General features: G+C 38.9%; 1 protein-coding gene and 1 long non-coding RNA gene across 3 annotated transcripts in view; both read right to left on the reverse strand.

Annotated features, from left to right (window-relative positions):
* tex264b (testis expressed 264, ER-phagy receptor b) overlaps positions 1–25,354 on the reverse strand; it is a 70,795-nt gene that overhangs the window by 11,923 nt on the left and 33,518 nt on the right. The window contains exons 3-4 of one of the 2 annotated variants that reach the window (XM_023805521.2): positions 6,612–6,783; positions 631–943 (exon numbers count right to left, since the gene is read on the reverse strand). In XM_023805521.2, coding sequence (XP_023661289.2) covers positions 819–943; positions 6,612–6,783 — 297 coding nt within the window. In that variant the 3' untranslated portion in view covers positions 631–818. Of the gene's footprint in view, positions 1–630; positions 944–6,611; positions 6,784–25,354 lie in introns of those variants that run through there. The other variant, XM_023805520.2, reaches the window with a different exon arrangement.
* On the reverse strand, positions 5,201–6,599 carry LOC111840562 (uncharacterized). Its single transcript, XR_002837450.2, has 2 exons — positions 5,872–6,599; positions 5,201–5,360 (listed from the first exon to the last, which is right to left on the reverse strand). It is a non-coding gene; the product is annotated as an uncharacterized lncRNA (long non-coding RNA).

A 25,354-nucleotide genomic window follows, 5' to 3' on the forward strand; every position in this document is an offset into this window, starting at 1 on the left:
ATTGTATTCATAAAACAAAAAAAAATAAAGATAAATAAATGTTTAATTTGAAGTTTTTATTCTTTATTCATAAAAGTGACTATCCAGAGCATTACATTTTTAAAATTCTTTGCTAAGTTCTGAAACTGAACAACAAAGTGTTATCATTAATTCATTTTAATACAAAAAAAATTAAACGTGTGTGAGTACTTCACGACGCTCATGTAGTAGTTAGTGCTTCCGATGGTCATTTTCAAAACTTGCTAATCAAATTTCAAAACTGCCAATCAAATTGCAACTTTTGAAAATTTTGATTAGCAAAACTGCTAATCAAGTTGAAAATCTTATTTGGAACCCTGGGCTGTAGTAAGGCTTCTCACACCACTTAAAAAAGCATCCGCCATGTTGTACGATGAGTCGCGGCCTACAGTCTCTCTTATTGTGCCTCTCAAGCACATGACAGAAGAGAACATGTCACTGTGCGATGAGGACTCTGCACCACAATCGTCCAAATGAAGTGAGCCATACTGAAGGACTTGACTGATCGATACTAAGGGGAGCAATACCAGTTTCTGTTGGATCCCCGTTTCCGTAGCTTGCGGCAGCTAAACAAAAAAAGAGAGGAAGCTAGTATTCAACAGGCTGAAAATGAAATCAACACGGATGCAGAACCAGGTATTTAATTCCTCTTTTTATTTGTTATTTATTTTCCATGTCTGTTGCATTTGTGAACTTTTTTCTACCGTTGCTTGCTTCTACAGAACCCTAGTCAAACACAAGGGACAGAAGCTGCACTGGCCAGTCCCTCACAGTCCCTGCTTGAGCCTGGTGATGACCTGTCACACACAGCAGAAGATGGCGAGGAAGAACAGGCTGCTCCAGCCAAAAAGACAGCACTTGAAGATCTCCTTCTTCCCTTCTACAGCAGGGAACATTGTCAATGCCCAGAGATCCCAGCTTCTACCTGAAAATGTGGACATGCTCATATTTTTAAAAAAGAACTGATAAATGACTTAATGTCTTTGTTGTTTGTTTAAGTTTATTTGAAAAACTATAGTGTACTTGACATTTTATTTCAGGGTCAGATCTCCTTGTTTGTTTAACTGTTATATATATATATATAACAGTTATATATAGAGTGGCACTGTTCTGGTCTGTTAAAAATACCTGACCAGTCAGTGTGACTTTTGTTATAATTAAAAGATCCAGCTGCTGCATTAAAAATTTATATTTTATAAAGGAACTACTGACTGCTTGTTTTAGTTTCATAATTACATACATTGTTCAGTCGTTCATTGCAAAGGACAATTACTGCTAAGTTCTGGCAAATGCTTAAGGTCATAGATGGATATTTCACTAATGAAGAAAAGCAGAAGCACTTTATGTTAAAAGGAAGAACTAATTTGATATAAACAAACATGTTGATTATTAATTATTAAATAATTTAAATATTGTGATAATTATCGTATTGTGACTCTTTTTTTTGGTATCATTACATCCCTAGTCTTTACTGCTCCACATGCATATACTTCATACATTATAGCACATCCATTACAGGCCCCAACAAACAAAAACAAATTCAATCACTTAATATTGTGGAATACTGTGTTAACCTGAGTATGCATTACATTGTACTGAAACTTGTTTTCTTTACATCCAAATACAATATTTTGCAAACATTTGAGTAATTTCATGGCTGAAGCAGAATTAGACGGTAAATAAATGATTTTATCCCAAAGTGACATGTAAACATTAACATATTCAACTACACTCACCTAAAGGATTATTAGGAACACCATACTAATACGGTGTTTGACCCCCTTTTGCCTTCAGAACTGCCTTAATTCTACGTGGCATTGATTCAACAAGGTGCTGAAAGCATTCTTTAGAAATGTTGGCCCATATTGATAGGATAGCATCTTGCAGTTGATGGAGATTTGTGGGATGCACATCCAGGGCACGAAGCTCCCGTTCCACCACATCCCAAAGATGCTCTATTGGGTTGAGATCTGGTGACTGTGGGGGCCATTGTAGTACAGTGAACTCATTGTCATGTTCAAGAAACCAATTTGAAATGATTCGAGCTTTGTGACATGGTGCATTATCCTGCTGGAAGTAGCCATCAGAGGATGGGTACATGGTGGTCATAAAGGGATGGACATGGTCAGAAACAATGCTCAGGTAGGCCGTGGCATTTAAACGATGCCCAATTGGTACTAAGGGGCCTAAAGAGTGCCGAGAAAACATCCCCCACACCATTACACCACCACCACCAGCCTGCATAGTGGTAACAAGGCATGATGGATCCATGTTCTCATTCTGTTTACGCCAAATTCTGACACTACCATTTGAATGTCTCAACAGAAATTGAGACTCATCAGACCAGGCAACATTTTTCCAGTCTTCAACTGTCCAATTTTGGTGAGCTCGTGCAAATTGTAACCTCTTTTTCCTATTTGTAGTGGAGATGAGTGGTACCCGGTGGGGTCTTCTGCTGTTGTAGCCCATCCGCCTCAAGGTTGTGCGTGTTGTGGCTTCACAAATGCTTTGCTGCATACCTCGGTTGTAACGAGTGGTTATTTCAGTCAAAGTTGCTCTTCTATCAGCTTGAATCAGTCAGCCCATTCTCCTCTGACCTCTAGCATCAACAAGGCATTTTCGCCCACAGGACTGCCGCATACTGGATGTTTTTCCCTTTGGCACACCATTCTTTGTAAACCCTAGAAATGGTTGTGCGTGAAAATCCCAGTAACTGAGCAGATTGTGAAATACTCAGACCGGCCCGTCTGGCACCAACAACCATGCCACGCTCAAAATTGCTTAAATCACCTTTCTTTCCCATTCTGACATTCAGTTTGGAGTTCAGGAGATTGTCTTGACCAGGACCACACCCCTAAATGCATTGAAGCAAATGCCATGTGATTGGTTGATTAGATAATTGCATTAATGAGAAATTGAACAGGTGTTCCTAATAATCCTTTAGGTGAGTGTATATGCACACACACGCTATTAAGAACCATACAATAATGTGTAGCAGGTACAGCATCATTTTAAATTATTTGGCAGCAATCTAAGTAACAATAACTATAATATTATAACAGCTAGTGGGATGCTGAGAGTTCGGAGTGAACCACTAAAAATAGCTGTAAGTAAATAACCTTGTTATAGCCAATTCAGCATCAGTTTTTATTCTGCATAGGTCTACATTAGTCACAGTAACACCCACATCCCCCCACATAAGGTGCAGGTCTATTTTTTGTTTAATAAATAGTGATCATTGTGCAGCGGAAAATAAATATGTTATCCCTTTTGATATTTCATATGAAACTGTGGCTAGAGATGTGGACATACAGAACGGTTTATTCTGTTGGTAAAGATAAAGTGAACATCACTTCTGCCTTGCAATTCCCCAAATACTGCTCGAAAGTGGAGGTTCAGAGATCCTGATAAACGTGAGCTGAAAGCATAAAACGTGTTTTTAATGCAGCTGTTACAACAAGTACTATAATTACCCTGATTAGTGACACTGACGGTGGACTTGGCTTGTGAAGCAACTGGAAGGGAACATGGTCCCACTAACTACCATGTTACTGCAGCTTACACTGGAAGCTCACGCTGTTTCAGATTGTCTTAATAGATACTTGCAATCCGAAAAAGAGAGCACCGGATTCGAGGCAATTTCACTAGAGCTCCCTGCTCTCAACACCCTCAGCACAAAATTGCAAAAAGACAATATGAAGCACCAAGATATGATAAGGTGAAACGACAGTGAAAAAGTGGACCTGCATTATATAAATGCAATCAACTAGCAGCATAATCTCTAACTGTGTGCCCCAGTACTTGGAAAGGGAATATTCTGAATTAATAAACCAATGAGGCATAACTCAAAAGACAATTCTCCCATCACCCTCATCATGAAAAATATTCAAGGAGGGTTTAAGGTGATCAAAATATAATTCTGAGGATAAATGGGAGCTACGTGTTGGACAGGACAATGTGAGTGATCCCAAAACAGTTAGATCATCACAACTAATGATTAATTGCTCCACAGATGAAGGAAAACAAATTCTTAAAGTGAGCCTAGTCATCAGATGTACACTTTGTAAATTTTATCTCACAGGTTGATGTAGGTTAATGTTTTGTAAATGTGCAAAACTGTTTGTAAAATGTAACTCATTATAAAACTTTGAGTGCTAACCAATCTTTTCATTACTGATATTGCAGAACTGCATTATTCTACTTTTATTCTAAGGGCATATGACTATCGCAATCAGTACTACAACTTATTATGTAAAGTACTAGCTTCTCAGTTTTTTTAAACAGATACCATGTAAGTGCTAGAGATATCACTGTAGCAGAGAATATCAATTAAACATTTCACCAAATAACTGATAAATAAATGCTAAAAGTCCTGAAACCCTGTCTGCTTTAATCCAGGGCTATAACCTGGATGTATGAGATGATGATAAAAAATTGGGAAAGAAAGTCTAGTTACAAGTTATCTCCAAGAATAATAACCCATGCAGTAGGTGATAGAAAACTGCCAAAATGAATCTAAAGGATGCATGCATACTGTAAAATAAGGAAGTAAGGAAAACCAATGGTCATGTGACAAGTCACACAGACATACAAATGTCTGCGACTTGGATTTATGAGAGAGGTCTAACTATTCTCACTATCATTTAAAATAATTACAAAGGAAACAAACACAGAGTTGTAGTTTTTTTGCATGTCAATCTGGAGACTTTCCACACATCTACACATTGTACATATTTCACAACTCACTCTCTCTTGGTCTCTACAATGCAGCTCACTCACCATAAGGAAAGACTTAAGAGAAACCTGACATGCTGATCACAAGAGCAACATTCTTGTGAAGTCCTACAGCTCACAGAGCCACTCAAGAAGCTCATCTGTACGATTGTATGCAAGATGATTGTGGCCTGCGGCAGAGTGAGCGGTGCGTTCTGTGACAGCCCAGTCGAAATGGAGAGCGAGACCACAGAAATTCCATGAGGCAAAGGGAAATGGTGAACAGTAGGGAGGACTACATTACTCCATAACTGGGATTTAAACTTAATTCATCATAATAGGCATGTTACACAACTGCAAATTTATAAGCAAAACTGCAAGCTGGTTATCCACAAAAACCACATGGCTTTGCTAACAGGAAGTTGTTTAAGGTGTGGGTCAATCCCAAGAATTACACGTACACAGCAGGTCAGCTTGGGGTCATACTTTATTGCCAAAAAATCTAATTTTGGTTTTCGGTGCACTGATATGTTTCTGCACCACAGCAACAGAAGAATAAGCTTCGTCCAGTCTGTCCATTGCTGTTCGTGGGGTCTCTGTCTTTTTGAACTTCACTTAGATACAAGGGACTGTGAAATAATTAGATAATCAACTGTTATTGAACAATTACTGGTATCTACTGAAACTGCTAGCTTTTCTTGCACGTTCTTTGCTCCATGTGAAATATATTTGCTTCTGGACTTTTTAAAACAACCACAGAGGATGACTAGAACAACATCTCTCTAAGGCAGACAATGAATTAATAATCCCATCATGTTTATTAATTCTCCAAGAGGGGACTGAACGTGCTGGATGTAGGAGGATTAAAGAGAAAACCGAATGAGAGGGAATACAGAGAGATGAGCGGTGTGTCAGTGTAGCTGAGAAGGCAATTCCTCTTTGCTAGTTGCTTTATATAAAATACACTAGCAAATTACTAAAGTATTCAGGGTGGAAAGGTTTCTAACAAATAAACCTTAGCGAATCTCCCACCAGCTGAAGGGAATAAAAGAACAATATCTGGACAGATACAGAAAACAGCTGTCTTATGTATTTCATATAATGTTAATTTAATAATAAAATGAAATGACAGTTACCCACCCAGAAGGCGTGGACCCAGGGGAAAGGTGCCAACCCCAAATGTACATGCAGCCAAGCTTCATTCAGCTCGTCTCATCTCTGACAAAACCAAATCTCTTTCCTTTCCTCCAGACAAGTATTATATTTTTCCGTTTTTATTGTACTGTATATATCACCTCACCGCCCCACCCCTACCAAGGGGAAATATTTATTCATGGGTCTGATTTCCCATTTTCTCAATGTCAAATCTTTCTGTCCTCATCAGATCTCGCTTAACCATAGCATTGTAGTGAAAAATATACACAGTCTTCAATGAACCATTCACCTGTCACTGAGTTAATGTCTGAGCCACAGTTAACTTATCAAACAATTTATTTCATGACAAGTCAATACCCCAGGCTCATGAACTTTGGATTATTCTTACCCAAAAGCTCAGTCAGTTTAAAAAATAACCGGAGGCTGATCGTTGCCCTTCGCTTCTTGCCAGTAATACTTGATATGTTAACAGAGACAGAACAATTACAGGCCTTCAAATATCGACTACATGGACTCTTACTTTGAAAAGAGTAACAGAAGGGTAATGCGTGCAATATGACTCAAGCCTTTCACAGTTAAAAGGCCTGCAATGAAATATTAAAGCAGTACTACTAACTACTGGTAGTAATACTTATGTGTTGGTAGACAAGTGAAACAGAAACAAGTATTAAGGAATAAACATCTGGAGGCTGCGGCAGTATGAGCAACAGGAGTGAAAGTCATACCGGTGATGTCTGTCCCCCTGTCATCCTCAGACTCTTCAGCGTCCTGAGGATTCCTCTCAGCTGCCTGCACTTCGGGCACGTAGAAGTCACTCTGACGCGCCAACGGACTCATGTAGTAGATCAGATCGCCCTTGTAGATCTCCAGGTAGGGGTGGGCACAGAGCTTCCTGTCCTGGACAAAACATGGGGCGAGGAGTGAATGAGGGTCACATTAATGAGCATTCATGTATGATTGCATCATTTTCTTTAGAACAAAAGCAGGGTTTACATGTCTGTTTTTCCAAGCCTTCTATCACTGAATAATCTGCAACACCTCTTTCCATTTTTGACTATCCTTTCTGCAGGAGATGCTCAGTCCCAACAGGTTCTTGAAACTGTCCCTCAGGTTGACCTTAAGATACCTACAGGCCTGTTCCTGGAGGGTCATCTTGCAAGTTTTCTGGACTCCTGCAGCAAACCGCTAAAGACCTGGTGGCATGCATTCTCCTGTGTTTAGCATAGCAAAAGTTACATTGTTGCAGTTATTTTTTTGGAGAATGTGTATTTGCTTTAGATCTGCTTCTTGAATACTTTTTTTTGTTACTGGCTGATCAGATACATAAACATATGATTTATATAATAACACCAATAACATCTCACATCTATCCAGGACAAATGAGCAGCTATAGCAAAATTACTTACACCAGCAAATACTTCTGACGAGCAGCTAGAGCCAATACTTCATCTTAGTAATGGATTTACATCATGTGATGTGTGAGGATTCATTCTGATTTTCTGATGACAGGAATTCTTATAAAACCAGGAACCATGATGCCCTTTCATTTAAAGAAAATGTACCAAGTGAGTCACGTGATACTTGCAGTGCCATAAGTGAGGCCATGCAAATTAAGTAATTTTCTTGAACTTGCACATAACTGACTAGGAATAAGGCAGAGGAAAGATAACGATTCCAACAAGCTCCACTGCTCCTTGAGTCGGGGTTGGAACAGAACTAAATACCACATTTGTTTCCAGTTGCCAGCTATATATATATTTCCCATGTTACACTTTTCACTTTTCATTTCAATCATTTTTTTGCCAAGCCATATTTTTCCTGAATCCTGCTGTCATACCCTCTGCCCTGGATATTAATTTGTGCTGATGTTTTGGCTATTTATGTTCCATGTTCTTGCCTATAGTTCTTTGCCCACAAAGCCAGAAGTTGGAGTGAAGTTCGTAAAAACTATGGGTTTTTTGGTAGTAAATTTATACACTCAAATCTTTGTAACAATGCATGTCTCCCATTACAACTTGTTCTTACTCTGCTAGACCTGCCAAAGTTTCAACCAATTCTATATTGGAAATTAGTGGTTATGATTGTCACAAGCGGTGACATATCAAGAGTTTTGTGGGGCATTTTGGGTATGCTGATCATTGTACGTGAACCCCCAAAAAATTAAGCACAAATTTCTTGTGTGTATGCTGCCTGTTTTTCGAATAAAAACATTGGACCACACCACAATAATCATATAATTCTTAATACTGCTCATCGTAGATAAAAATAAGCATCCTAAGTAATTTTTAATTCCCTTGACATTGTTACTTCATACTCAAAGATTGTGGATTTTGTAAAATGCCCAGTTGCTGAAATGAGTAGACAGATTTGAGAAAGCATGGAACTTTCCCATCTTAAGTACAACCTGGATATATTCCACCATCTGCCACTGAACACAGTGCAGTAATCACAATCAAGACTTGACTCATGCCAAGCTGAATATTGGCCTCCACTGACAAACAGATTTGAAATTAGCATAACAGTTATTTATTTATTTATCACTGGTGCATTAAATGCCAAGAAAAAGGCAGTTTAAAAAATGTGTTGCTGTCATTTGACATATTCCCTTCCAACAGTAAGCACAGAGCTAAATTTTAGATGAAATGATTGCAGACTGACGTCCCAAATCGCACCCTGCTGTCATGCTCCTGGCCACACAAACCAAAAACAGGCATTGTCACAGACTTGTGTTACTTAAGATCATCTTGACAGGTTTTCAGTGATATACTTGATTTAAACCGGCAAATATATCACTTACCTCATACCACATCCATACAACAACAAAAGTTTTGAAACATAAACATAGTCTGGCACATTAAATCAACCATGGTAGTTACACACACTCAACTGAATTACTGCCTGTAGACCCAAGGAAACCCTCCTCTCTCGTTCCACTTCCCAGAAAATGCAAGTTTATTAGCATTCCATTCTCACATCCTAAATAAGTAAACATGTAACGTGCGAGTGACACCTGTCACTAGTCCAGACACAGTTTGCGAAAAGACAGAAGATTGAGATGGAATGCAAAATGCACGGGCAGAAAGCCCTCAAAGCTGTGCGAGGACAGACAGCTGGACGAGCCAGCAAAGACACTGTGAAGCTGCCCTGGCCAGTCTTAGGGGCGCATGCCATCCAAGAGCTGCGATCTCCACAGCACTGGTAACTTCTGAGGTCATGACAGGAACTGTGTTTGGGGGGGAGGGGGGTGTCAAATTAGCACCCAGATACAGCTGGGATGAACAGAGAGAACTCAAGGATGCAAACAACATAAAAAAAAAAAAACACCTAGCATCATACGGGAAGGATGAGTGCACAGTCCACAAATTCCCACTGGCACAGTGATCCTAGACTTTCACTTGAAAAAGGCAGTAAAACATCCATATTACTTTTACAGTTTATTCCGATTTAAGAGGTCTTTTTTTTTTTTAAATCTCTGCATAAACTAAAATATAACAAGAAAGCAGGAAAGCTATCTGGTCTTTTTGTTATATAATACGTAGACAGATAAACTTCCCTTAAATAGTTGTGTACCAGGAATGGGTGGGGGGAGGGGCACACATACAGGTATAGCGCACATACCATGTAAAGGGTCTGAATTCTGCTCTGCTACCAAGGACTTGGTTGCATTTTAGCGAGCTTACTGTGTTGCAGTTTGTCCAGTCTGGAGCTTGCCATCATTATCTCTGAATGGCCCTTGTTGTTAGTGTGCACTGTATGCAACGAGGAGAACAGCATGAACCAAGTACCCCAGGTGATCAGCCTGCAACATATACGCCAGGGGACCAGGCGGCCCAGGAAGTTAACTGTACCTCTGTGTGGAAGGGGCCACAGGGTCCTGATAGTTAACTCTCGTTGTATACGGAAATGGCCCCGGGGCCCTGGTAGTTAACTCTCACTGTATGTGGAAAGGGCCCCGGGGCCCTGATAGTTAACTCTCACTGTATGTGGAAAGGGCCCCGGGGCCCTGATAGTTAACTCTCACTGTATGTGGAAAGGGCCCCGGGGCCCTGATAGTTAACTCTCACAGAATGTGGAAAGGGCCCCGGGGCCCTGATAGTTAACTCTCACTGTATGTGGAAAGGGCTCAGGGGCCCTGATAGTTAACTCTCACAGAATGTGGAAAGGGCCCCGGGGCCCTGATAGTTAACTCTCACTGTATGTGGAAAGGGCCCAGGGGCCCTGATAGTTAACTCTCACTGTATGTGGAAAGGGCCCAGGGGCCCTGATAATTAACTCTCACAGAATGTGGAAAGGGCCCCAGGGCCCTGATAGTTAACTCTCACTGTATGTGGAAAGGGCCCCGGGGCCCTGATAGTTAACTCTCACTGTATGTGGAAAGGGCCCTGGGGCCCTGATAGTTAACTCTCACTGTATGTGGAAAGGGCCCCGGGGCCCTGATAGTTAACTCTCACTGTATGTGGAAAGGGCCCCGGGGCCCTGGTGGTCAGCTTGAGCTCTATATACCAGAGGCCTTCAACTCAAATCTAGTAACCTTAACTTTCCTTCAATGTTTTATATACTCAGTGCACAGCACCAGGTAGGAGCCTTATGTCTCCTGAACCACCTTAACAGTTGTCGAGTAGGTGTCTGAAAATGCTGTTCTTTTTGCATTTGTTGCTTTCGTGTCAGCTTTAATGAGTCTGGCCATTCTCCTCTGACCCATCTGATTAACAAGGTGTATTCTAAGCAGCATAACTGCCAGTAACTAAATGTTTTTCTATTAATCACACCATTCTCAGTAAATTTTAGACATTGCAGTGCATGTGGAAATACCAGGAGGATTGCCATTTCTGAGGTGCTAAAACGACCACACATCACATCAACAATCACACAGTTTCACAATCTGCCATTTGGAAAAGCAGGCTACTTGCTTTGAGGTTAGATTTTAGTAGATTGTGGTTAAAAATAAATTATCGGCATTATTATAAACAATTGGAATATGCACAAATCATACATACGCATATATAAATCTACACTTTTTAAATTCATAATCGTCACAGCAATACATGAGTGTCAAACCATAGTCCTGCCGCAATCAATTACGCTTTGTAAGTGTGCAAACCTTGGATAATGACCTTAACCTATAAAGATAATGGAAAAATGAGAACAACAGAGGTAGCCAACTGTTAATTCACTGTGGTGGCAAGGTCATTCGAAAGCTAACAAACACAGCCAGTCTTTCTTGCATAAAAGCCATGGCCAGCATCTGAGCTTTGTGGAACATAAAAGCAAAAGGCAAAACATAAAAACCTTTCACAGATGCTGAGCAAATGAAGGTGTGCAATTGTTATGGTGGAATAAGTTTTAAGTTGTGCTGACAGTGGTTGGCGCTGTCAAATCAAACACTTATCAAATAAAAGAGCAGTAGAGGGGGAGAGTAGAGGGGGAGGTGTGGGTGGAAGGCTACCTGTCCAATTTGCCCTCCATTCTAAGGAAAGTGGATTTTTTTCCATTCATCTTGTGACAAGACCAACATATAATAGGTTTCTATATTAATTGGGATTTGCTTGTGGAAGGACTTTTCAGGAGGAGCTCCTATGTTTGCTCCCTATGCACAAGTGCATGACTGGCGAAATTATTTTTAACAAACTGAGTAAGTTCTTTGAAAAGATGGCTTGAACAAAGGCAAAACTGTACCTGTTGTGACTGACAACAAACAACAATAAAAAAATTACAATTAAGTATGGTACTACAGTGACAAAATTACTTCAGGATAATTATGAAACTCAATGTGGATAATACACCAGCATTTTGGTTTGCATTGATAGTTGACCTCATGTCATGTACTGACAGCTTCTCTGAAAAAAAGTGTTAAACTCCAACTGACTTATTGATTGACATACTTAGTGGCACAATGAAACATATTAGACACACAACACTTCTTAATTGTGATGTATGAATAGACAATAGCTAGGAAAACTACTCATCCACACACAGTACCATGCAAAAATTTCAAGACAAATTAAATGTTTAAAGCTATTTATCTGGGAAGTAAGTGTATATTTGGTCAGAAATAAAAATATAAGTTAACATTAGAACATAGAAAAATGTACAATATCACAGTATTTAAAAAAAATTATCTTTTCCAATGAATTTTTCCAAAAACTAACACATTTTGACAGACGTAATATCAGTTTTCACCAACATGAAAATTGTTTAAAAAAATAATTTCACTGCCTCAGACATATTGTATTTTGCAGACACAAACCATGATAGACAAATTGGGGGTTTCAAGATTACAGAATAACACTTCACTTTGACCAGAAACATATTATGTTCAGTAGCTTACGTACATGTTATAATGATATAGGTTACTGAATGGTTATTGTGCTGGGGACACAGGCTGAGATTTTAGATGTGGTATGAATGTACTGTTTATGTTTGCAGATAATAAGTGTGTAAGCATTAGATTACATTGAATATAATTATGTTTTCATTGTACTGTACATTCCAACATTGAGTTATGTATTCAAAAGTGGCACAGTGGGTTAGTGGGTAGTATAGCATATGAAGAATTTAAAATCCTGCCTCTGTGTGGATGAATGGATGGATGGATGGATGTTCCATAAAAGGCAACAAATTCGAGGAGAACCAGCCGATATCAAGGCATCAGACTTGACACACACACACACACACACATTTTATTTTATATATAAAATATATATGGTGGAGGTGTCCCCCAAGACAAAAAAATTCTCTGACAGGATAACGGACTGCTGCCTTCACATTTTTAGTATATTGAGAAAATTATCTTGCAACCCCTCCCAATTATGTAGCACCCCACAGGTTAAGAACCACGGAGCTGTACAATGTTACTGGCAAGTTTGAAAAACTACTTTTAGATTTCCTGTGTTTTCTGAGTCACCCTTCCCTTCCTTTGCTGGCACCTAGCAATGCTGCTTTGGTTCTGAGCAGCATTTGTCGCTACAAAAACTGAGGTGTAGATCTCAACCATATAATGTTTCTCACGAAGTGGCAATAATATCAAATGCAGGACCATAAGAGCTTAAAATTCTTTTAGAGTTATGTTCACAATGTCAAATGTCTTCTGAAGTCACCCTTCCTTTTGCTGCCACAAAGCAGTGTTGCTTCATTTTTCAAGCAATTTGCCAAAAAATTTGATATAGATCAGGTCCAAATCCTCTCCAGTATAATAAGTCTACTAAGTTTAAAAAAGACCTTTCAAATACTTTTGCAGTTGTCATGCTAACTGGATAAGTGCCTGAGGCTGTCCTTTTCTTTGCTATAACTATGTGGTGCTGCTTCAATTTAGGGGAAATCTGTCTCAAAATTTGAGCAGTGCCGGTTTGTCACCCATACAATGCGTCTGCAAAATTTGAAAAAGATCCATCAAATTCTTTGAGTTATCATGCTAATGGGGTCAAGGGGCTGAAACTGCCCTTCTCTTTGCTATCAATATGTGGCACTCCTTCAGTTTTGGGGCAATCTGTCTCCATGTTTAATCAATTCCAGTTTGCCATAAAATGCCTCTGCAAAGTTTTAAAAAGATTTGTCAAATACTTTTTGAGTTACTGCACTAACACAAATGTACCTGCTGCAGCAGAAGAGCAATTCCAAAACCATATAATTTCTGAAATTGCAAAAATATGTTTATTAGAGAAAAAAAAGTAGGGTGACTTGAGCAGCACGAGGAAAAAAAAGTTTCACTGACTCTACAAGGGAATATGACAGAAATAATAAAGTTAAAAAAAAATCCTTCCTCGTTAAGTGTTTGCTTAGTGAAGAAGTTGAAAAGACCCACGGAAAACATAAAAAAAGAGCTCATTGGTTATTTATAACTGTTTTGTGACACAGTTGAGATTTTAGTGTCTCTCTGAATTCTTGGCAGCATCACTGTTCTTTCCTCTCCCATTTCTTTCCCAGGAAGCTTCTTAGAATTGCCTCAGCAAGCAATTGTTTTAGACGTTGGTTCAATTGTTTTTTGATTGAAAAAATAAAGCAATGAAACGTTTTCCGAATTCTTTCCCAAATCTCTGCATTTCCCTTTCTGAATGGAGAGAGATAAAGACTCCCTTTGTTGATTTTGGAAATACAAAGAAAATATATTGGATTTAAATATATCTTTTACACTACCAAAAAAATGCCGCAACAAAAAGTATACTGCATATCATAATGCAGATAAGTCCCAAAAATTAAGACGTTATAAAACATTTCATATTGTTGGTTTTTTTCATCATTGTGATAGTGGCTTCTCAAGCTTGTTCACATACTCAGATGGGTGTTCCTAAGAACATGAGTTTAGCTCTTTGTTAGCAAGCAAATGGAACACGCCACAGTGAGGCATATCCAATGGAAAGGTTTCATACAATGGTCATTTCTAAAAGAACAAAGGTCTGAGCATTTGAATCGGGGTTATTATTGTTAATGAAAATGAAAACTACCAATTTGGCTAGTAAATTCCATCATGTCCCACAAGCTATTGGTGTGTTGTCTACACACACCAGCTGCTTCCAGTCATCCTAAGAATAACTATGTAAAGAATATATTACTTAGATGTGGCATAACTATTCCAAAATTGATTCCATATCACCTCATTCATGATTGGTCTTTGTTATCTATACAGACGCTCCTCTACTTACAAATGAGATATGTTCCAAACCACCGTTCGTAACTTGAAATGTTCATAAGTCGTTATTCAACATTTTAAGGGTATATGCAAGTACAAAGAACTAGGATGCTGGGAGTACGCACACTATGCTGCTGCGCGGCCGGAGTAGCGGCCAGGAGTCGTACTAGGCGGAATTGGTGCGCAGAAAAAAAAATGATGTTGCGGACAGGAAACAGGAGCCCAATGAACAAAATTTGGACTTACAGTCCTCTTTGTTCGTATTAAAAGTTCGTAAGTAGAGGAGCATCTGTACATTATGTACAAATATGGCAACCTTTATTATTATTTGGTGATGCCAAACTTTGATGCTGTCTAATTAAGAGGCAATTAAATAATTAAGTTGTGGTTATTATATTCCATAACAAGCATATCTAAAGATGTGATTTCAAATAAAGGGAAGAAAAATATGGATTTTAACTGCACTGAAAAAGGAATATCAATAGCCAAGAAATATAAGCATTGATATAGAAGAACTATGTATTAGAACTCTGAATCTTGTTTTAACTGTAAATGTATGCAGAATATTGACTCTAAAATCAATTATCAGTATTTCCCTGGTTGTATTATTAATTATTAGTATTATATTGTTATTAGTATTTACATTATTATTATTATTATGTATGATTTATAATAATGGTAATAATAATAATAATACTTTGCTGGTCCCCATTGGGAAATTCTCTTTTCACCTGCCCCATGAGGCTCTCCATGACACACATGTGGGTGAGAGCAGGCTTGGCAGCCATGGGCAGCCACCTTAAGTGGCAGCCACCTATAGTGGCACCCATGGAGCTGGGAGTTAAGGGCCTACAGGCGTGACTATTCTGCCAAGGCCGGACTCAACCAGTGACCGTCCAATCGCAGGCACTTAGCCCTCTGAGCCACACAATGCCCTCACTGGATTTGTTGCAGCAAGACAAAAGAATCATCTGGGCTAGATACAAGCATTTGAGAGAGCTACAGCCTGCTTTAGTCCCTAGAGACCATCTCATGTCTTCGTTTACCTAGCTCTGTATTCTTCCAGTTAGGGCTGGGCGATATATATCGATATAATATGGCGCATGCGCAATAATCACCAGGGATTCAGATCAAAGGCGAAGCATTTGATCTTTTAAAAGATTAAACCTTCACATATAATTTTGCCTGGCCCTACTTCCAGTATATATCATTATCATCATATTATTAACATAAAAAGTTTGATACCTTTATATCATTTTCAGCTGAAGGCCTGCTTGGTGAAGGCATGTCCGTCCATCATACAGTTTATACTCCTTAGGAACCATTACCCAATGGTCTATAAGGCTTCACACCAAAACAAAAACACTTTTCAACAAATGTTTAATAAGCTTAAAGGATAGATACAGTATGACTAATGTCTAAGATGGCCAGAAGGATGGTTATGGAGGAAAAAAGGCTGTTTTCAATAATACACAATAATAAACACAAACACCATGTACAGCTTTAAGCAGATGGTTAAAAACCACACAGCTCATAAAAGAGCAGACAGATAGTGAATATGCTGATAGTGTAATGGATAATTCATTAATTAAAACTATGCAAAATAAATCTAAAATAGTACAACCATGGTTCCCACTGAAAAGACATTCTTTTAAATAAGTTCTAAAAAGCAGGTGTGAGAGCTTGCTGGAATGATTTATTTAATGCACATAGGAGACTTGTGTGGTTCCAGAAAGCAAGTCTGCACTGTTAGCAAGTGAAGAACTAGATTCATCACAGAAGACTAACAGAGAACATAAGGCTATGCAAATAAAGCAAGTGGTGGGGAGGTCCGATGCGTTGTCATTGGGGAAGGTTGAATGTCTGAGTATTCCAAAAAGATTACTTAAAATACTGCAGCATACGCTATGCAAATAAAAACAGCAATAAGGAAACTCAATATCTATTACAAAACAGAGTGAACTATTAAAGGAACCAAAATCTCAGATCCAAGCCTGCCCAAAGAGAAATTGATCAATTCTCACTGATGAAAAGTATAAATAATTAGTTGATATTTAAAAGTAACAGAATACATGACAGAACTATTTCAGATGACAGTAAAGAAGCCCTACTAGTAAATTTCTGTTGCATTACACTGGAATAATACGTACAAATGTGTGTAGGTGTCTGTCCCCATAGTTTCTCCTCAGTCAATGGTTTCTCAGATGTATTTTGTGCTATTGTTTTCTAATTCCCCATCATTCCTTTGCACCTAAAAGACATCTGCAGTAATCAAAAGCACACTAGTTTGAAGCATGTGTGTGCCACTATTTTGGGTATATTGGATATGAACTCATTCTCAATATTTAGAAAAATGTTGGCTAGGCTCAACTAAAAAGAGCACAAACTGGAGGAGCAGAATGTGAACTGGCGAATGGCGAATCTTGGAGAACCTTACTATATATCACTGTATCAACTTATCCCTATTCCTTCCCTTAATCTGATAAAACAAGATGGCCTCTTTGTATACTGCTAAAACTTGCCAATATATCTGTTGAGTTTAATCATAATATTTGTGTAATAATAATAATAATAATAACTGCCACTTCAGTTTGGTCCCTGTGGGCCACCATTACTTGTATTATGTGTGGGGAATGCCATGTTTCAATCTAAACTGCACATAGTACAACCAGATACTGTTGTGATGACAACAATATATTCCCCAGACAATCCTGTCACCACTCCCCCATCTAATACGTATTTCTCCCATAGCCCCCAATGACAATCTTTAGCCCCCTGATATGCGCACGCGCACGCACGCACACGCACACGCACACACGCACACGCCCTTCCCCTGGTTGCCATTAAGCAGCATAGCTTCAATTTTGGTGCAATTGTTCACAAAAATTTGCCAGGGCCCAGATTTTGACCCATACAATGTTTCTGCCAAGCTTGAAAAAGATCTGTGTTAAACATTTTGAGTTATCGCGCTCACAAGGTCAAATGTCAACAGCAGTCACCCTTCCCTCTGCTGCCACAAAGCAGCATTGTTCCATTTCTGATGCAATTTGTCTTAAAAAGTAAACACTACCTGATCAAGACCTATGCAATGTGTCTGCAAATGTTGAAAAAGATCTGTCAAATACTTTTTGAGTTGCTGTGGTAATACAGTCTGAGGATGTCTATCCCTTATATCATTATTCTTTAATTTTAGTGCAATTTGCCTCAAAATTTGATCACTTCCAAACTTCATTGATCCCTGGTGCATATAGTAACAAAAACATAGTGCACAGACTAACATATATATTGTGCCAAACAGACAATGTACAAAGACAGAATACATGGCGCACAGTGCCGGACTGCCTGCGATCCTTAATGTTCATACTTCTAGCTCCAAATCGCCAGGCAACCATGCATTTTGACATCAGGCCTAGGATAAAAGAATTAATAGGAATTTCACTAAAGCTAACAATGCACTACATACACTTACAGAATGCAAGGCAGGGTTAATAGCGTTAATGAAAACATTTCCATAAACTGAAATAAGATATGAAAATGAAAACTATAACTAAACAACAGCTATATATATTGATTCCGAAACCAACTGGGATAAAATAAAAAATTCAAATACTTCACGTTACCATTTTTAAATACTATTTAGCTAAAGTAATTATTTGTTTATCTTTGGGCCTCTTGTACAATGCACTTGAACTAGGGCTGTCTGATATGATGATATACCGGATGCCGAAATAAAAACGTCTAGCGTTTCATATTACGCTCTATCGTTTATTTCGTGGTGTCGCAAAATACACTGTTTTTGGCAACATTTTTTTCATCATTTGGGTGACAGTTTTGCAAGGTTACATGCCACCACATGGGATGTGGCACTTGTATGGAAGTTTTTATTGGACTTTATCATTTGTAACCCACTGAAGACAATCCACAAATATGTACCATGCTCCACAAATATTGAACTATCCACAATTGCGTTACATTTATGACTTTGCTCCTATTGATTTGTGGATTGTCTTCCAGTTCGGAGCCCCTAAGAGGTCAGGGAAAAAATATTAAATAATAATAAAATAGTTTTGTGTTCACTTGCAATAGTTTTGCCATCCCACTACCTCTGCCCACTTGCTATCTGCTGCGTGACAGCAAGGATAAACCTAAATAATGCAGACACGTCTTGTAAAGTGTGCGTTAAGCATTAAACTATGGGGGACAATGTAACTTTAATATTATGTCTTTTATATGTATTTATTAATAATTGCGCTGTGTCCATTCATTGCCAGCAACTTTAAGCAAGACAGCTGGGCTATTGAATGTGAAGTGCATTCACACAAACATTGAAATATATTGCAAATATTGATAACTGGAATTGGAAAACTGGATATAAAGCTAACTTTACCGCGGTGTTGGAGTTATGGTTTAAACTCGAACCGGCTTCCAGGAATATTTCAGCATAGATCCACATATCCCCACATACATCATCAAGCAAGAACACACTTGTGACCTTCCTCCATTTTATTTGTGGATTTTTGTCCAATTCCTACTGCAGTTGATTCGTAGAAAAAAATCCATAAATACGAGGTGCAGCCATGAAATATATCGTTAACGGAATATGAGATGACATATTGGGGTATGAAATTTTGGTCATATCACACAGCACTAGATCCTCATATGTATAAAATGTGTAACATCCATTATGGTCAAATGTCACCTGCAGTCACCCTTCCCTATCGCTGCAACTTAGTGGTACTGCCTCAAATTTGTGTTTGATTTTTTTGCAATTAATACTGCAATATTTCTAAAGCAAAAATGTTGAAAATTTATCCAAAAATAATCTATAGCCAAACAGAACTTATCTACCAATAACGTGTCAAATAAATTGACAAAGCAGTGCCGACAAACCACTTTTGCGCAAGATCATCTCTATGGAATCAAAAATATTCATTAGTTCTCAAAACACGTAAAGTTTTCTGCTAGCCACTGATTTAAGGTTCAGTAAAACCTTGGATTGCGAGTAAATTTTTCTGCGAGTGTTTTGCAAGATGAGCAAAAATTTTGAAATAAATTTTAACTTGATAAATGAGAGGTCTTGCAGTACGAGTAGTACGTATACACTTTGTCTGCCAGTACCAGCCGAATAAAGCTGTAGCAGTGCAAGCGTTGAATCTGTTTAATGACAATGTCACATTTCAACGAAATCTTCAAAAGGTGGCAAAAGCAACTGTCACTGGATAGGTTCCTTGTTAAACTGGCACAAAAGAAAAAGATTCCAGATTCCATTAGTGATAATGAAGGTCGTCCTACAAAATAACCCTCCTCCTCTTGTCTTCCTCACAACAGCCACGATTTGTTTCAAAGGTGAAGTGCAGGTTAATTTGTATTAAATGTATTTTTACTTTATATTTTGTATATTTTATATGAATATTTTTGGGTTGTGGAATGAATCATCCGAGTTTCCATTATTTCTTATGGGAAAATTCGCTTTGATATACGAGTGCTTTGGATTACAAGCAGGAATTACGCCCGCAAACCAAGGCACCACTGTATATTCCTAATGTGTCTTTTTTCTGGGGTTCTACATTGGTAAGCCGAAGCATTATGGCCGCCTCCACATGATGTGAATAATGTTGACTATCTTGTTAAAAACAGCACATGTCAAAGTCTGGAATGTATCTGATGGTTAGTCAACATTTGGTACTAGTAGTGAATTCATTAAATTCATTAAAGAAATGGGCAGGGACCTGGATGACTTTGATAATGGCCAAATTGGTATATAGCCAAAGAACTGGATATCTGCTGGGTATCCATTACTCCAAGTTCCAAATTATTATGCAAACTGTATTTAAGTGTCATAAAGATTAAATATTTTGTTTTTCAATTAAACTCATGGATGGTATTGTGTCTCAGGGCTCTTTGGATCATTGAAAACAATCTCGGACACCTGTGATAATTAGTTTGTCAGGTGAGCCCAATAAAAAAGGAAAAACTACTGAAGATTAAAACAACTGATTCAAGCAATATGGGAAAGAAAAAGGATCTCTGCTGCTGTGTGAAATAGTTGAATGCTTTGGACAAGGTATGAAAACCTTAAATATTTCACGAAAACTTAAGCGTGATCATCGTACTGTTAAGAGATTTGTGGCTGAGTCAGTGACACATGGGTTCGTGCAGATAAAGGCACAATGAGGAAGATTTCTGCCAGACAAATACATCGGATTAAGAGAGCAGCTGCAAAAATGCCATTAGAAAGCAGCAAACAGTTATTTCAAGCTGCTGGTGCCTCTGGAGTCCCGCGAATGTCAAGGTGTAGGATACTCCAGAGGCTTGGAGTTATACATAAACCTTCTATTCAGCCGCCAGCCAGCAGAAAGAGCAGCAGTGGGCCCAGAACTACATGAAGACTCATTTTCAAGCAGTCGTGTTCACTGATGGGGGCAGCGTGTGGCTCAGTGGGCTAAGCCTGTGCGCTTGTAATCACAAGGTCGCCGGTTCAAACCCAGCCTCAGCATGTCTGCAGCTCCTTGAGCAAGGCCCTTAGCCCCCAGCTCTCTGGGTGCCCCCACAGGTGGCTGCCCTTTGCAGACAGCTTGTTCTACAAAGAGCAAAGCGTAAAAAGAATTTCCCCATGAGGGACAATTAAGGTTAAATTATTATTATTATGAGTGCCATGCAACCATGGATGGAGTGGTGGATGGTTGGTGGACGGCCACCATGTCCCAACAAGGCTGTGACATCAGCAAGGAGGTGGCGGAGTCATGTTTTGGGTCAGAATCATGGGGAGAGAGCTGGACCTGTCATGTGGAGTTGTGACTGACCTCTTTCTTCCATGGCACAAAAAGAAGAACCGTGCTTTCCTTAATAAAATCATCTTCATAAACATATTAAACCAAAGGGGCATTCTTAGACATCTCAAATAGGGAAAAAGCTCATCTAAATTGTATCTTGAGGGAGTGTCTCACAATTGTATTGACGCAGTATGATGATATAGGTTCAGCGGGAGGTATCTTAGAACAGGCTAATGCAAGCAGGGAGAATTGTTTGCAGGATGCTCTCTCGAGTTGTAATCATGTGGTGTTATTCTCATATCTGGAAGAGTGAATCCAATATAGTATACAAACAGTAATATTGAAGATTGGGCAGGGAAAGCCCGCCATGCAGTCGATGTCGTTGAGGGCACTTCCTTACATATACGTGGGTTTTTCCGGTTCCAAATAAAGCTAGACAAAAATGTATCTAAATTTATGAAAAAAAGACTTGGATAAGAAGAAAGGGATACATTGAAAAAGTAACAAAAACTGAGGTTTGATATTCATTTTGACAATGTTTATTCTCCCCTCGTGACAGAGGAAGAAGATCGTAGAGATCTAAGTCTTTATTTAAGCCATCTAGAAGTGGAGGAAAATTGGCTTCATAGAGATCTTTAAACCTACGGTGTATCCAGATGCCTAAATATTTAAAATTATATGTGCATATTTTAATCGGGAGGGGCTGAATTGTGGTCAGCTGGTAGGAAGGGTCAACAGGCATGACCTCGCTTTTCAGCATGTTAACTTTATATCCTGATATGGTACCAAACATATTCAGCAGCTCCAGAATTTTTGGCAGACTTTTTTCTGGATCAGTCATTTATATTAGCATGTCGTCTGCATATAACGAAACTTTGTGTTCAATCCCACCTCTTATTATGCCTTTAATATCAATACTGTTACATAATGCTGTTGCCAGTGGCTCTATTGCTAGAGCGAATAGAGGGGGTGATAGGGACATCCCTGTCTGGTGCCACGTTGTAAATTAAAAAAAAAGCTGACAAGTTATTATTAGTCCGAACAGCTGCCGTGGGCAAAGAATAAATCGTCTCAATCCAATGTATGAATTTCGGCCCAAAACCAAAGCATTTCAAAGTATAAACCTGGTCAAAGGCTTTTTCAGCATCAAGTTATACCAACACTTCTGTGTCTTTGGGTGGAGTGGGATCAACAATCTACGGATGTTAGAATATTGTTGTCTATTTTTAATGAACCCTGTCTGGTCTTCTGATACCAAAACGTAGAGCTAACATTTTGGCGAGTATTTTACTATCAACATTTAATAAAGAAGTTGGGCGATATGGGACACATCCTAAAGGGTCTTCCCCTTTTTAAGAATAAGGGATATGACAGCCTGGCACATATGTGGAGGTAGTGACCCAGCTGCAAATGATTCTGGAAATACTGGAAGTAGAATAGGGGCTAGTTCTTTGACATTTTTTTTTTAATTCACTAGGGAACCCATCTGGTCCCGAGCATTTACAATTTTGCATAGATTTGACTGCAGAATTAAATTCTTCTTCCATAAATGGCTGTTCAAGCTCAAATGCCATTTGTTTATTTACTAATGGGATATTTAATGTGCAAAAAAAAGATTGGAACAAACTGTGATCTCTATGTGATTTTGAGATTCTGATTCTGTGCATAACTTAGAGTAGAACCTATGGAAAACCTGGTTGATTTGAGAGTGGTTTACACATTTGGTACCTGACATCTTTTATTTCATATATACCCTGAGCTACAGTCTTTTGGTGTAGCTGGTGGACAAAGATTCTCCCTATTTTCCCTCCATGTTCATAAGTTTTGTGATGTGTTTTATTAAGAAGGTTTGTTATATGTTTAGTCAAAAGAAGGTTAAATTCTGTCTGTAGTATCAGTCTTTGCTTGTATAAATCAGGAGAGGTGGTCTGAGCAAGCATCCTGTCTACATTTGCAAGGTCATCTATTAATTTCTTAAGACATATTATTTCCTTCTTTTTCTGTTGGGCACAATATGAAATAATTTGTCCCCTTAAATATGCTTTCATAGTTTCCCATATAACTGAAGATGACATGCCTGGTGTTTTGTTATATTGTACAAATGCTGATATTTCAGATTAAATAAATTGAACAAAGCATTCATCACCAAGCCATAAATTGCTTAAGCGCCATGGGCGGTACGCGGCTTGTGAGACCGGCATCTCTAATCTCATCAGCAGTGGAGCATGATCGGAGATAATTGTATGATATTCACAGTCAGTGACAATGGGGGGAAAATGGTTATCAATAAAGAATTAATCGATACGCGAATAAGTCTTATGAACATGGGAAAAGAAGGAGTAACACCTAGAAGTTGGGTTTTGAAAACGCCAGTCATCCGAGATGCCATATGTTTGGAGAAATAGCTCAATAGTCTGAGCTGCCCTAATCTGAGGTATCACCCTATAGGTGAACTGCGATCTAGATGGGAAGAAGTACAATTCAGGTCTCCTGATAAGATGAGATGATGTGTATTCATGTCTGGTAAATGGGGAAAAAAAGTTGGAGAAGAAAGCCTCGTCATCCAAATTGGGTGCATATACATTAGCTAGAATAACTGGAGTCTCACACAATCTGCCTGTAACTATATAACTACACTGTAAACATACCTCCCAGATCTGTCTGCTTCCACCTTTGACATTGTAAATCATATATTTTCGCTGCAACTCCCTAGTTAGATTACTAATTAGAGGACTGATTGGCTGAAGAGTCCTCACACCTGAGTTTGAACAGCTGACCTACAGGTTATCCCAAAAACCTGAATACACACCGGCCCTTTGCGGATAAGATTGGCCACCCCTGACTTAAATTGTAGCTTACATCTATCATATTTACAAGGAAGAGAGAGATACAATATGAAGACAACTACCTGCTTGTAGGTCTAGTGATTCGTTACTATCATTTTCATTTGTCAATACCTCAACAATGATATGAAATAGTCCATAGTAAGTATTCCAACTATCAGTTGTTGGAAGTGGGTCTGTCTTCATTGATGATGTTCGATTTCACAAAGGGCATCACTTGCTTTGGGTCCAGAAAATCTCTCCTAGTCCTGTTGCGAAACGTAGCAGGATATTTTACTCCATAGCGAACATCTGCTTGACCTTTCAGCAGTTGTTTAACTTCGGTAAATGCAGACCTTGCCTGTGCCACGGAGGGAGGGTAGTCTGGAAAAATGGAGATAGACAGTTCTCTGTATTTCAGACCACTACACGCTTGTCTTGCCCGGTGAAGTATATCCACACGGTCCTGGTGATAGTGAAGTTGGCGCAAGGCCTCCCCATAGCTTTTGTCGGTTGGGTGGTTCGGTGCGATCTATCAACCATCATCTCTTTATCCATTCCGGACACTTCTTTAACCCTCTGGAGTCGACGGCATTGTCGGCGATGCCGCAAATCTTTCTCGTATTTCAGTTCATAACTCGCTGAAATCTTATTATAAAAACATGTAAAAAAAATAAAAAATGCTGACTAAATCCGTAATCTGTCTTCTTTTCAAAACGTCCATTGTCGGAAGTATTAAAGTATTTCAAATTAGGTTAAATTGGCAAAAAAGCAAACCATGTCACCTTACTTTGTTTTACCTGCATCGGGGGCGTGTAGTGCCGCTCTCACCTGAATATCGCTATTCACATTCTAAATAGCCGCATTCAAATCACCAAAGTCTTGGCTACATGATGATGACTAAATGGTGTAGTTGCAACATTCATTTGGATAAATAAATAAGAAAAAGCTAACTCATGTCACTATTTCTGACTCCTTTCATTGAATATGTAGCAACTTTCATGTGTATGAATGAGCCATTCACACCTGGCCACATCCCCCCCCCCCCTTTATGGTGCTGATGGGGATGTATCTGGATCGTGTTTCACCGTTGCGTTGTTCATCAAATTACCATGCGAATGCGATTTGATTTCTGGAATGTGATACATGTCTTTTCAGAAAAGATATTAGACATGACCTATGACAATACACCTGTGAAATACCTTTTCGGAACAGACATGGATGGCAAGAGGGACCCCATTTCTTCT

The sequence above is a fragment of the Paramormyrops kingsleyae genome, chromosome 6 (genome assembly GCF_048594095.1).
Source record: "Paramormyrops kingsleyae isolate MSU_618 chromosome 6, PKINGS_0.4, whole genome shotgun sequence".
In the NCBI taxonomy this organism is placed as follows: domain Eukaryota; kingdom Metazoa; phylum Chordata; class Actinopteri; order Osteoglossiformes; family Mormyridae; genus Paramormyrops; species Paramormyrops kingsleyae.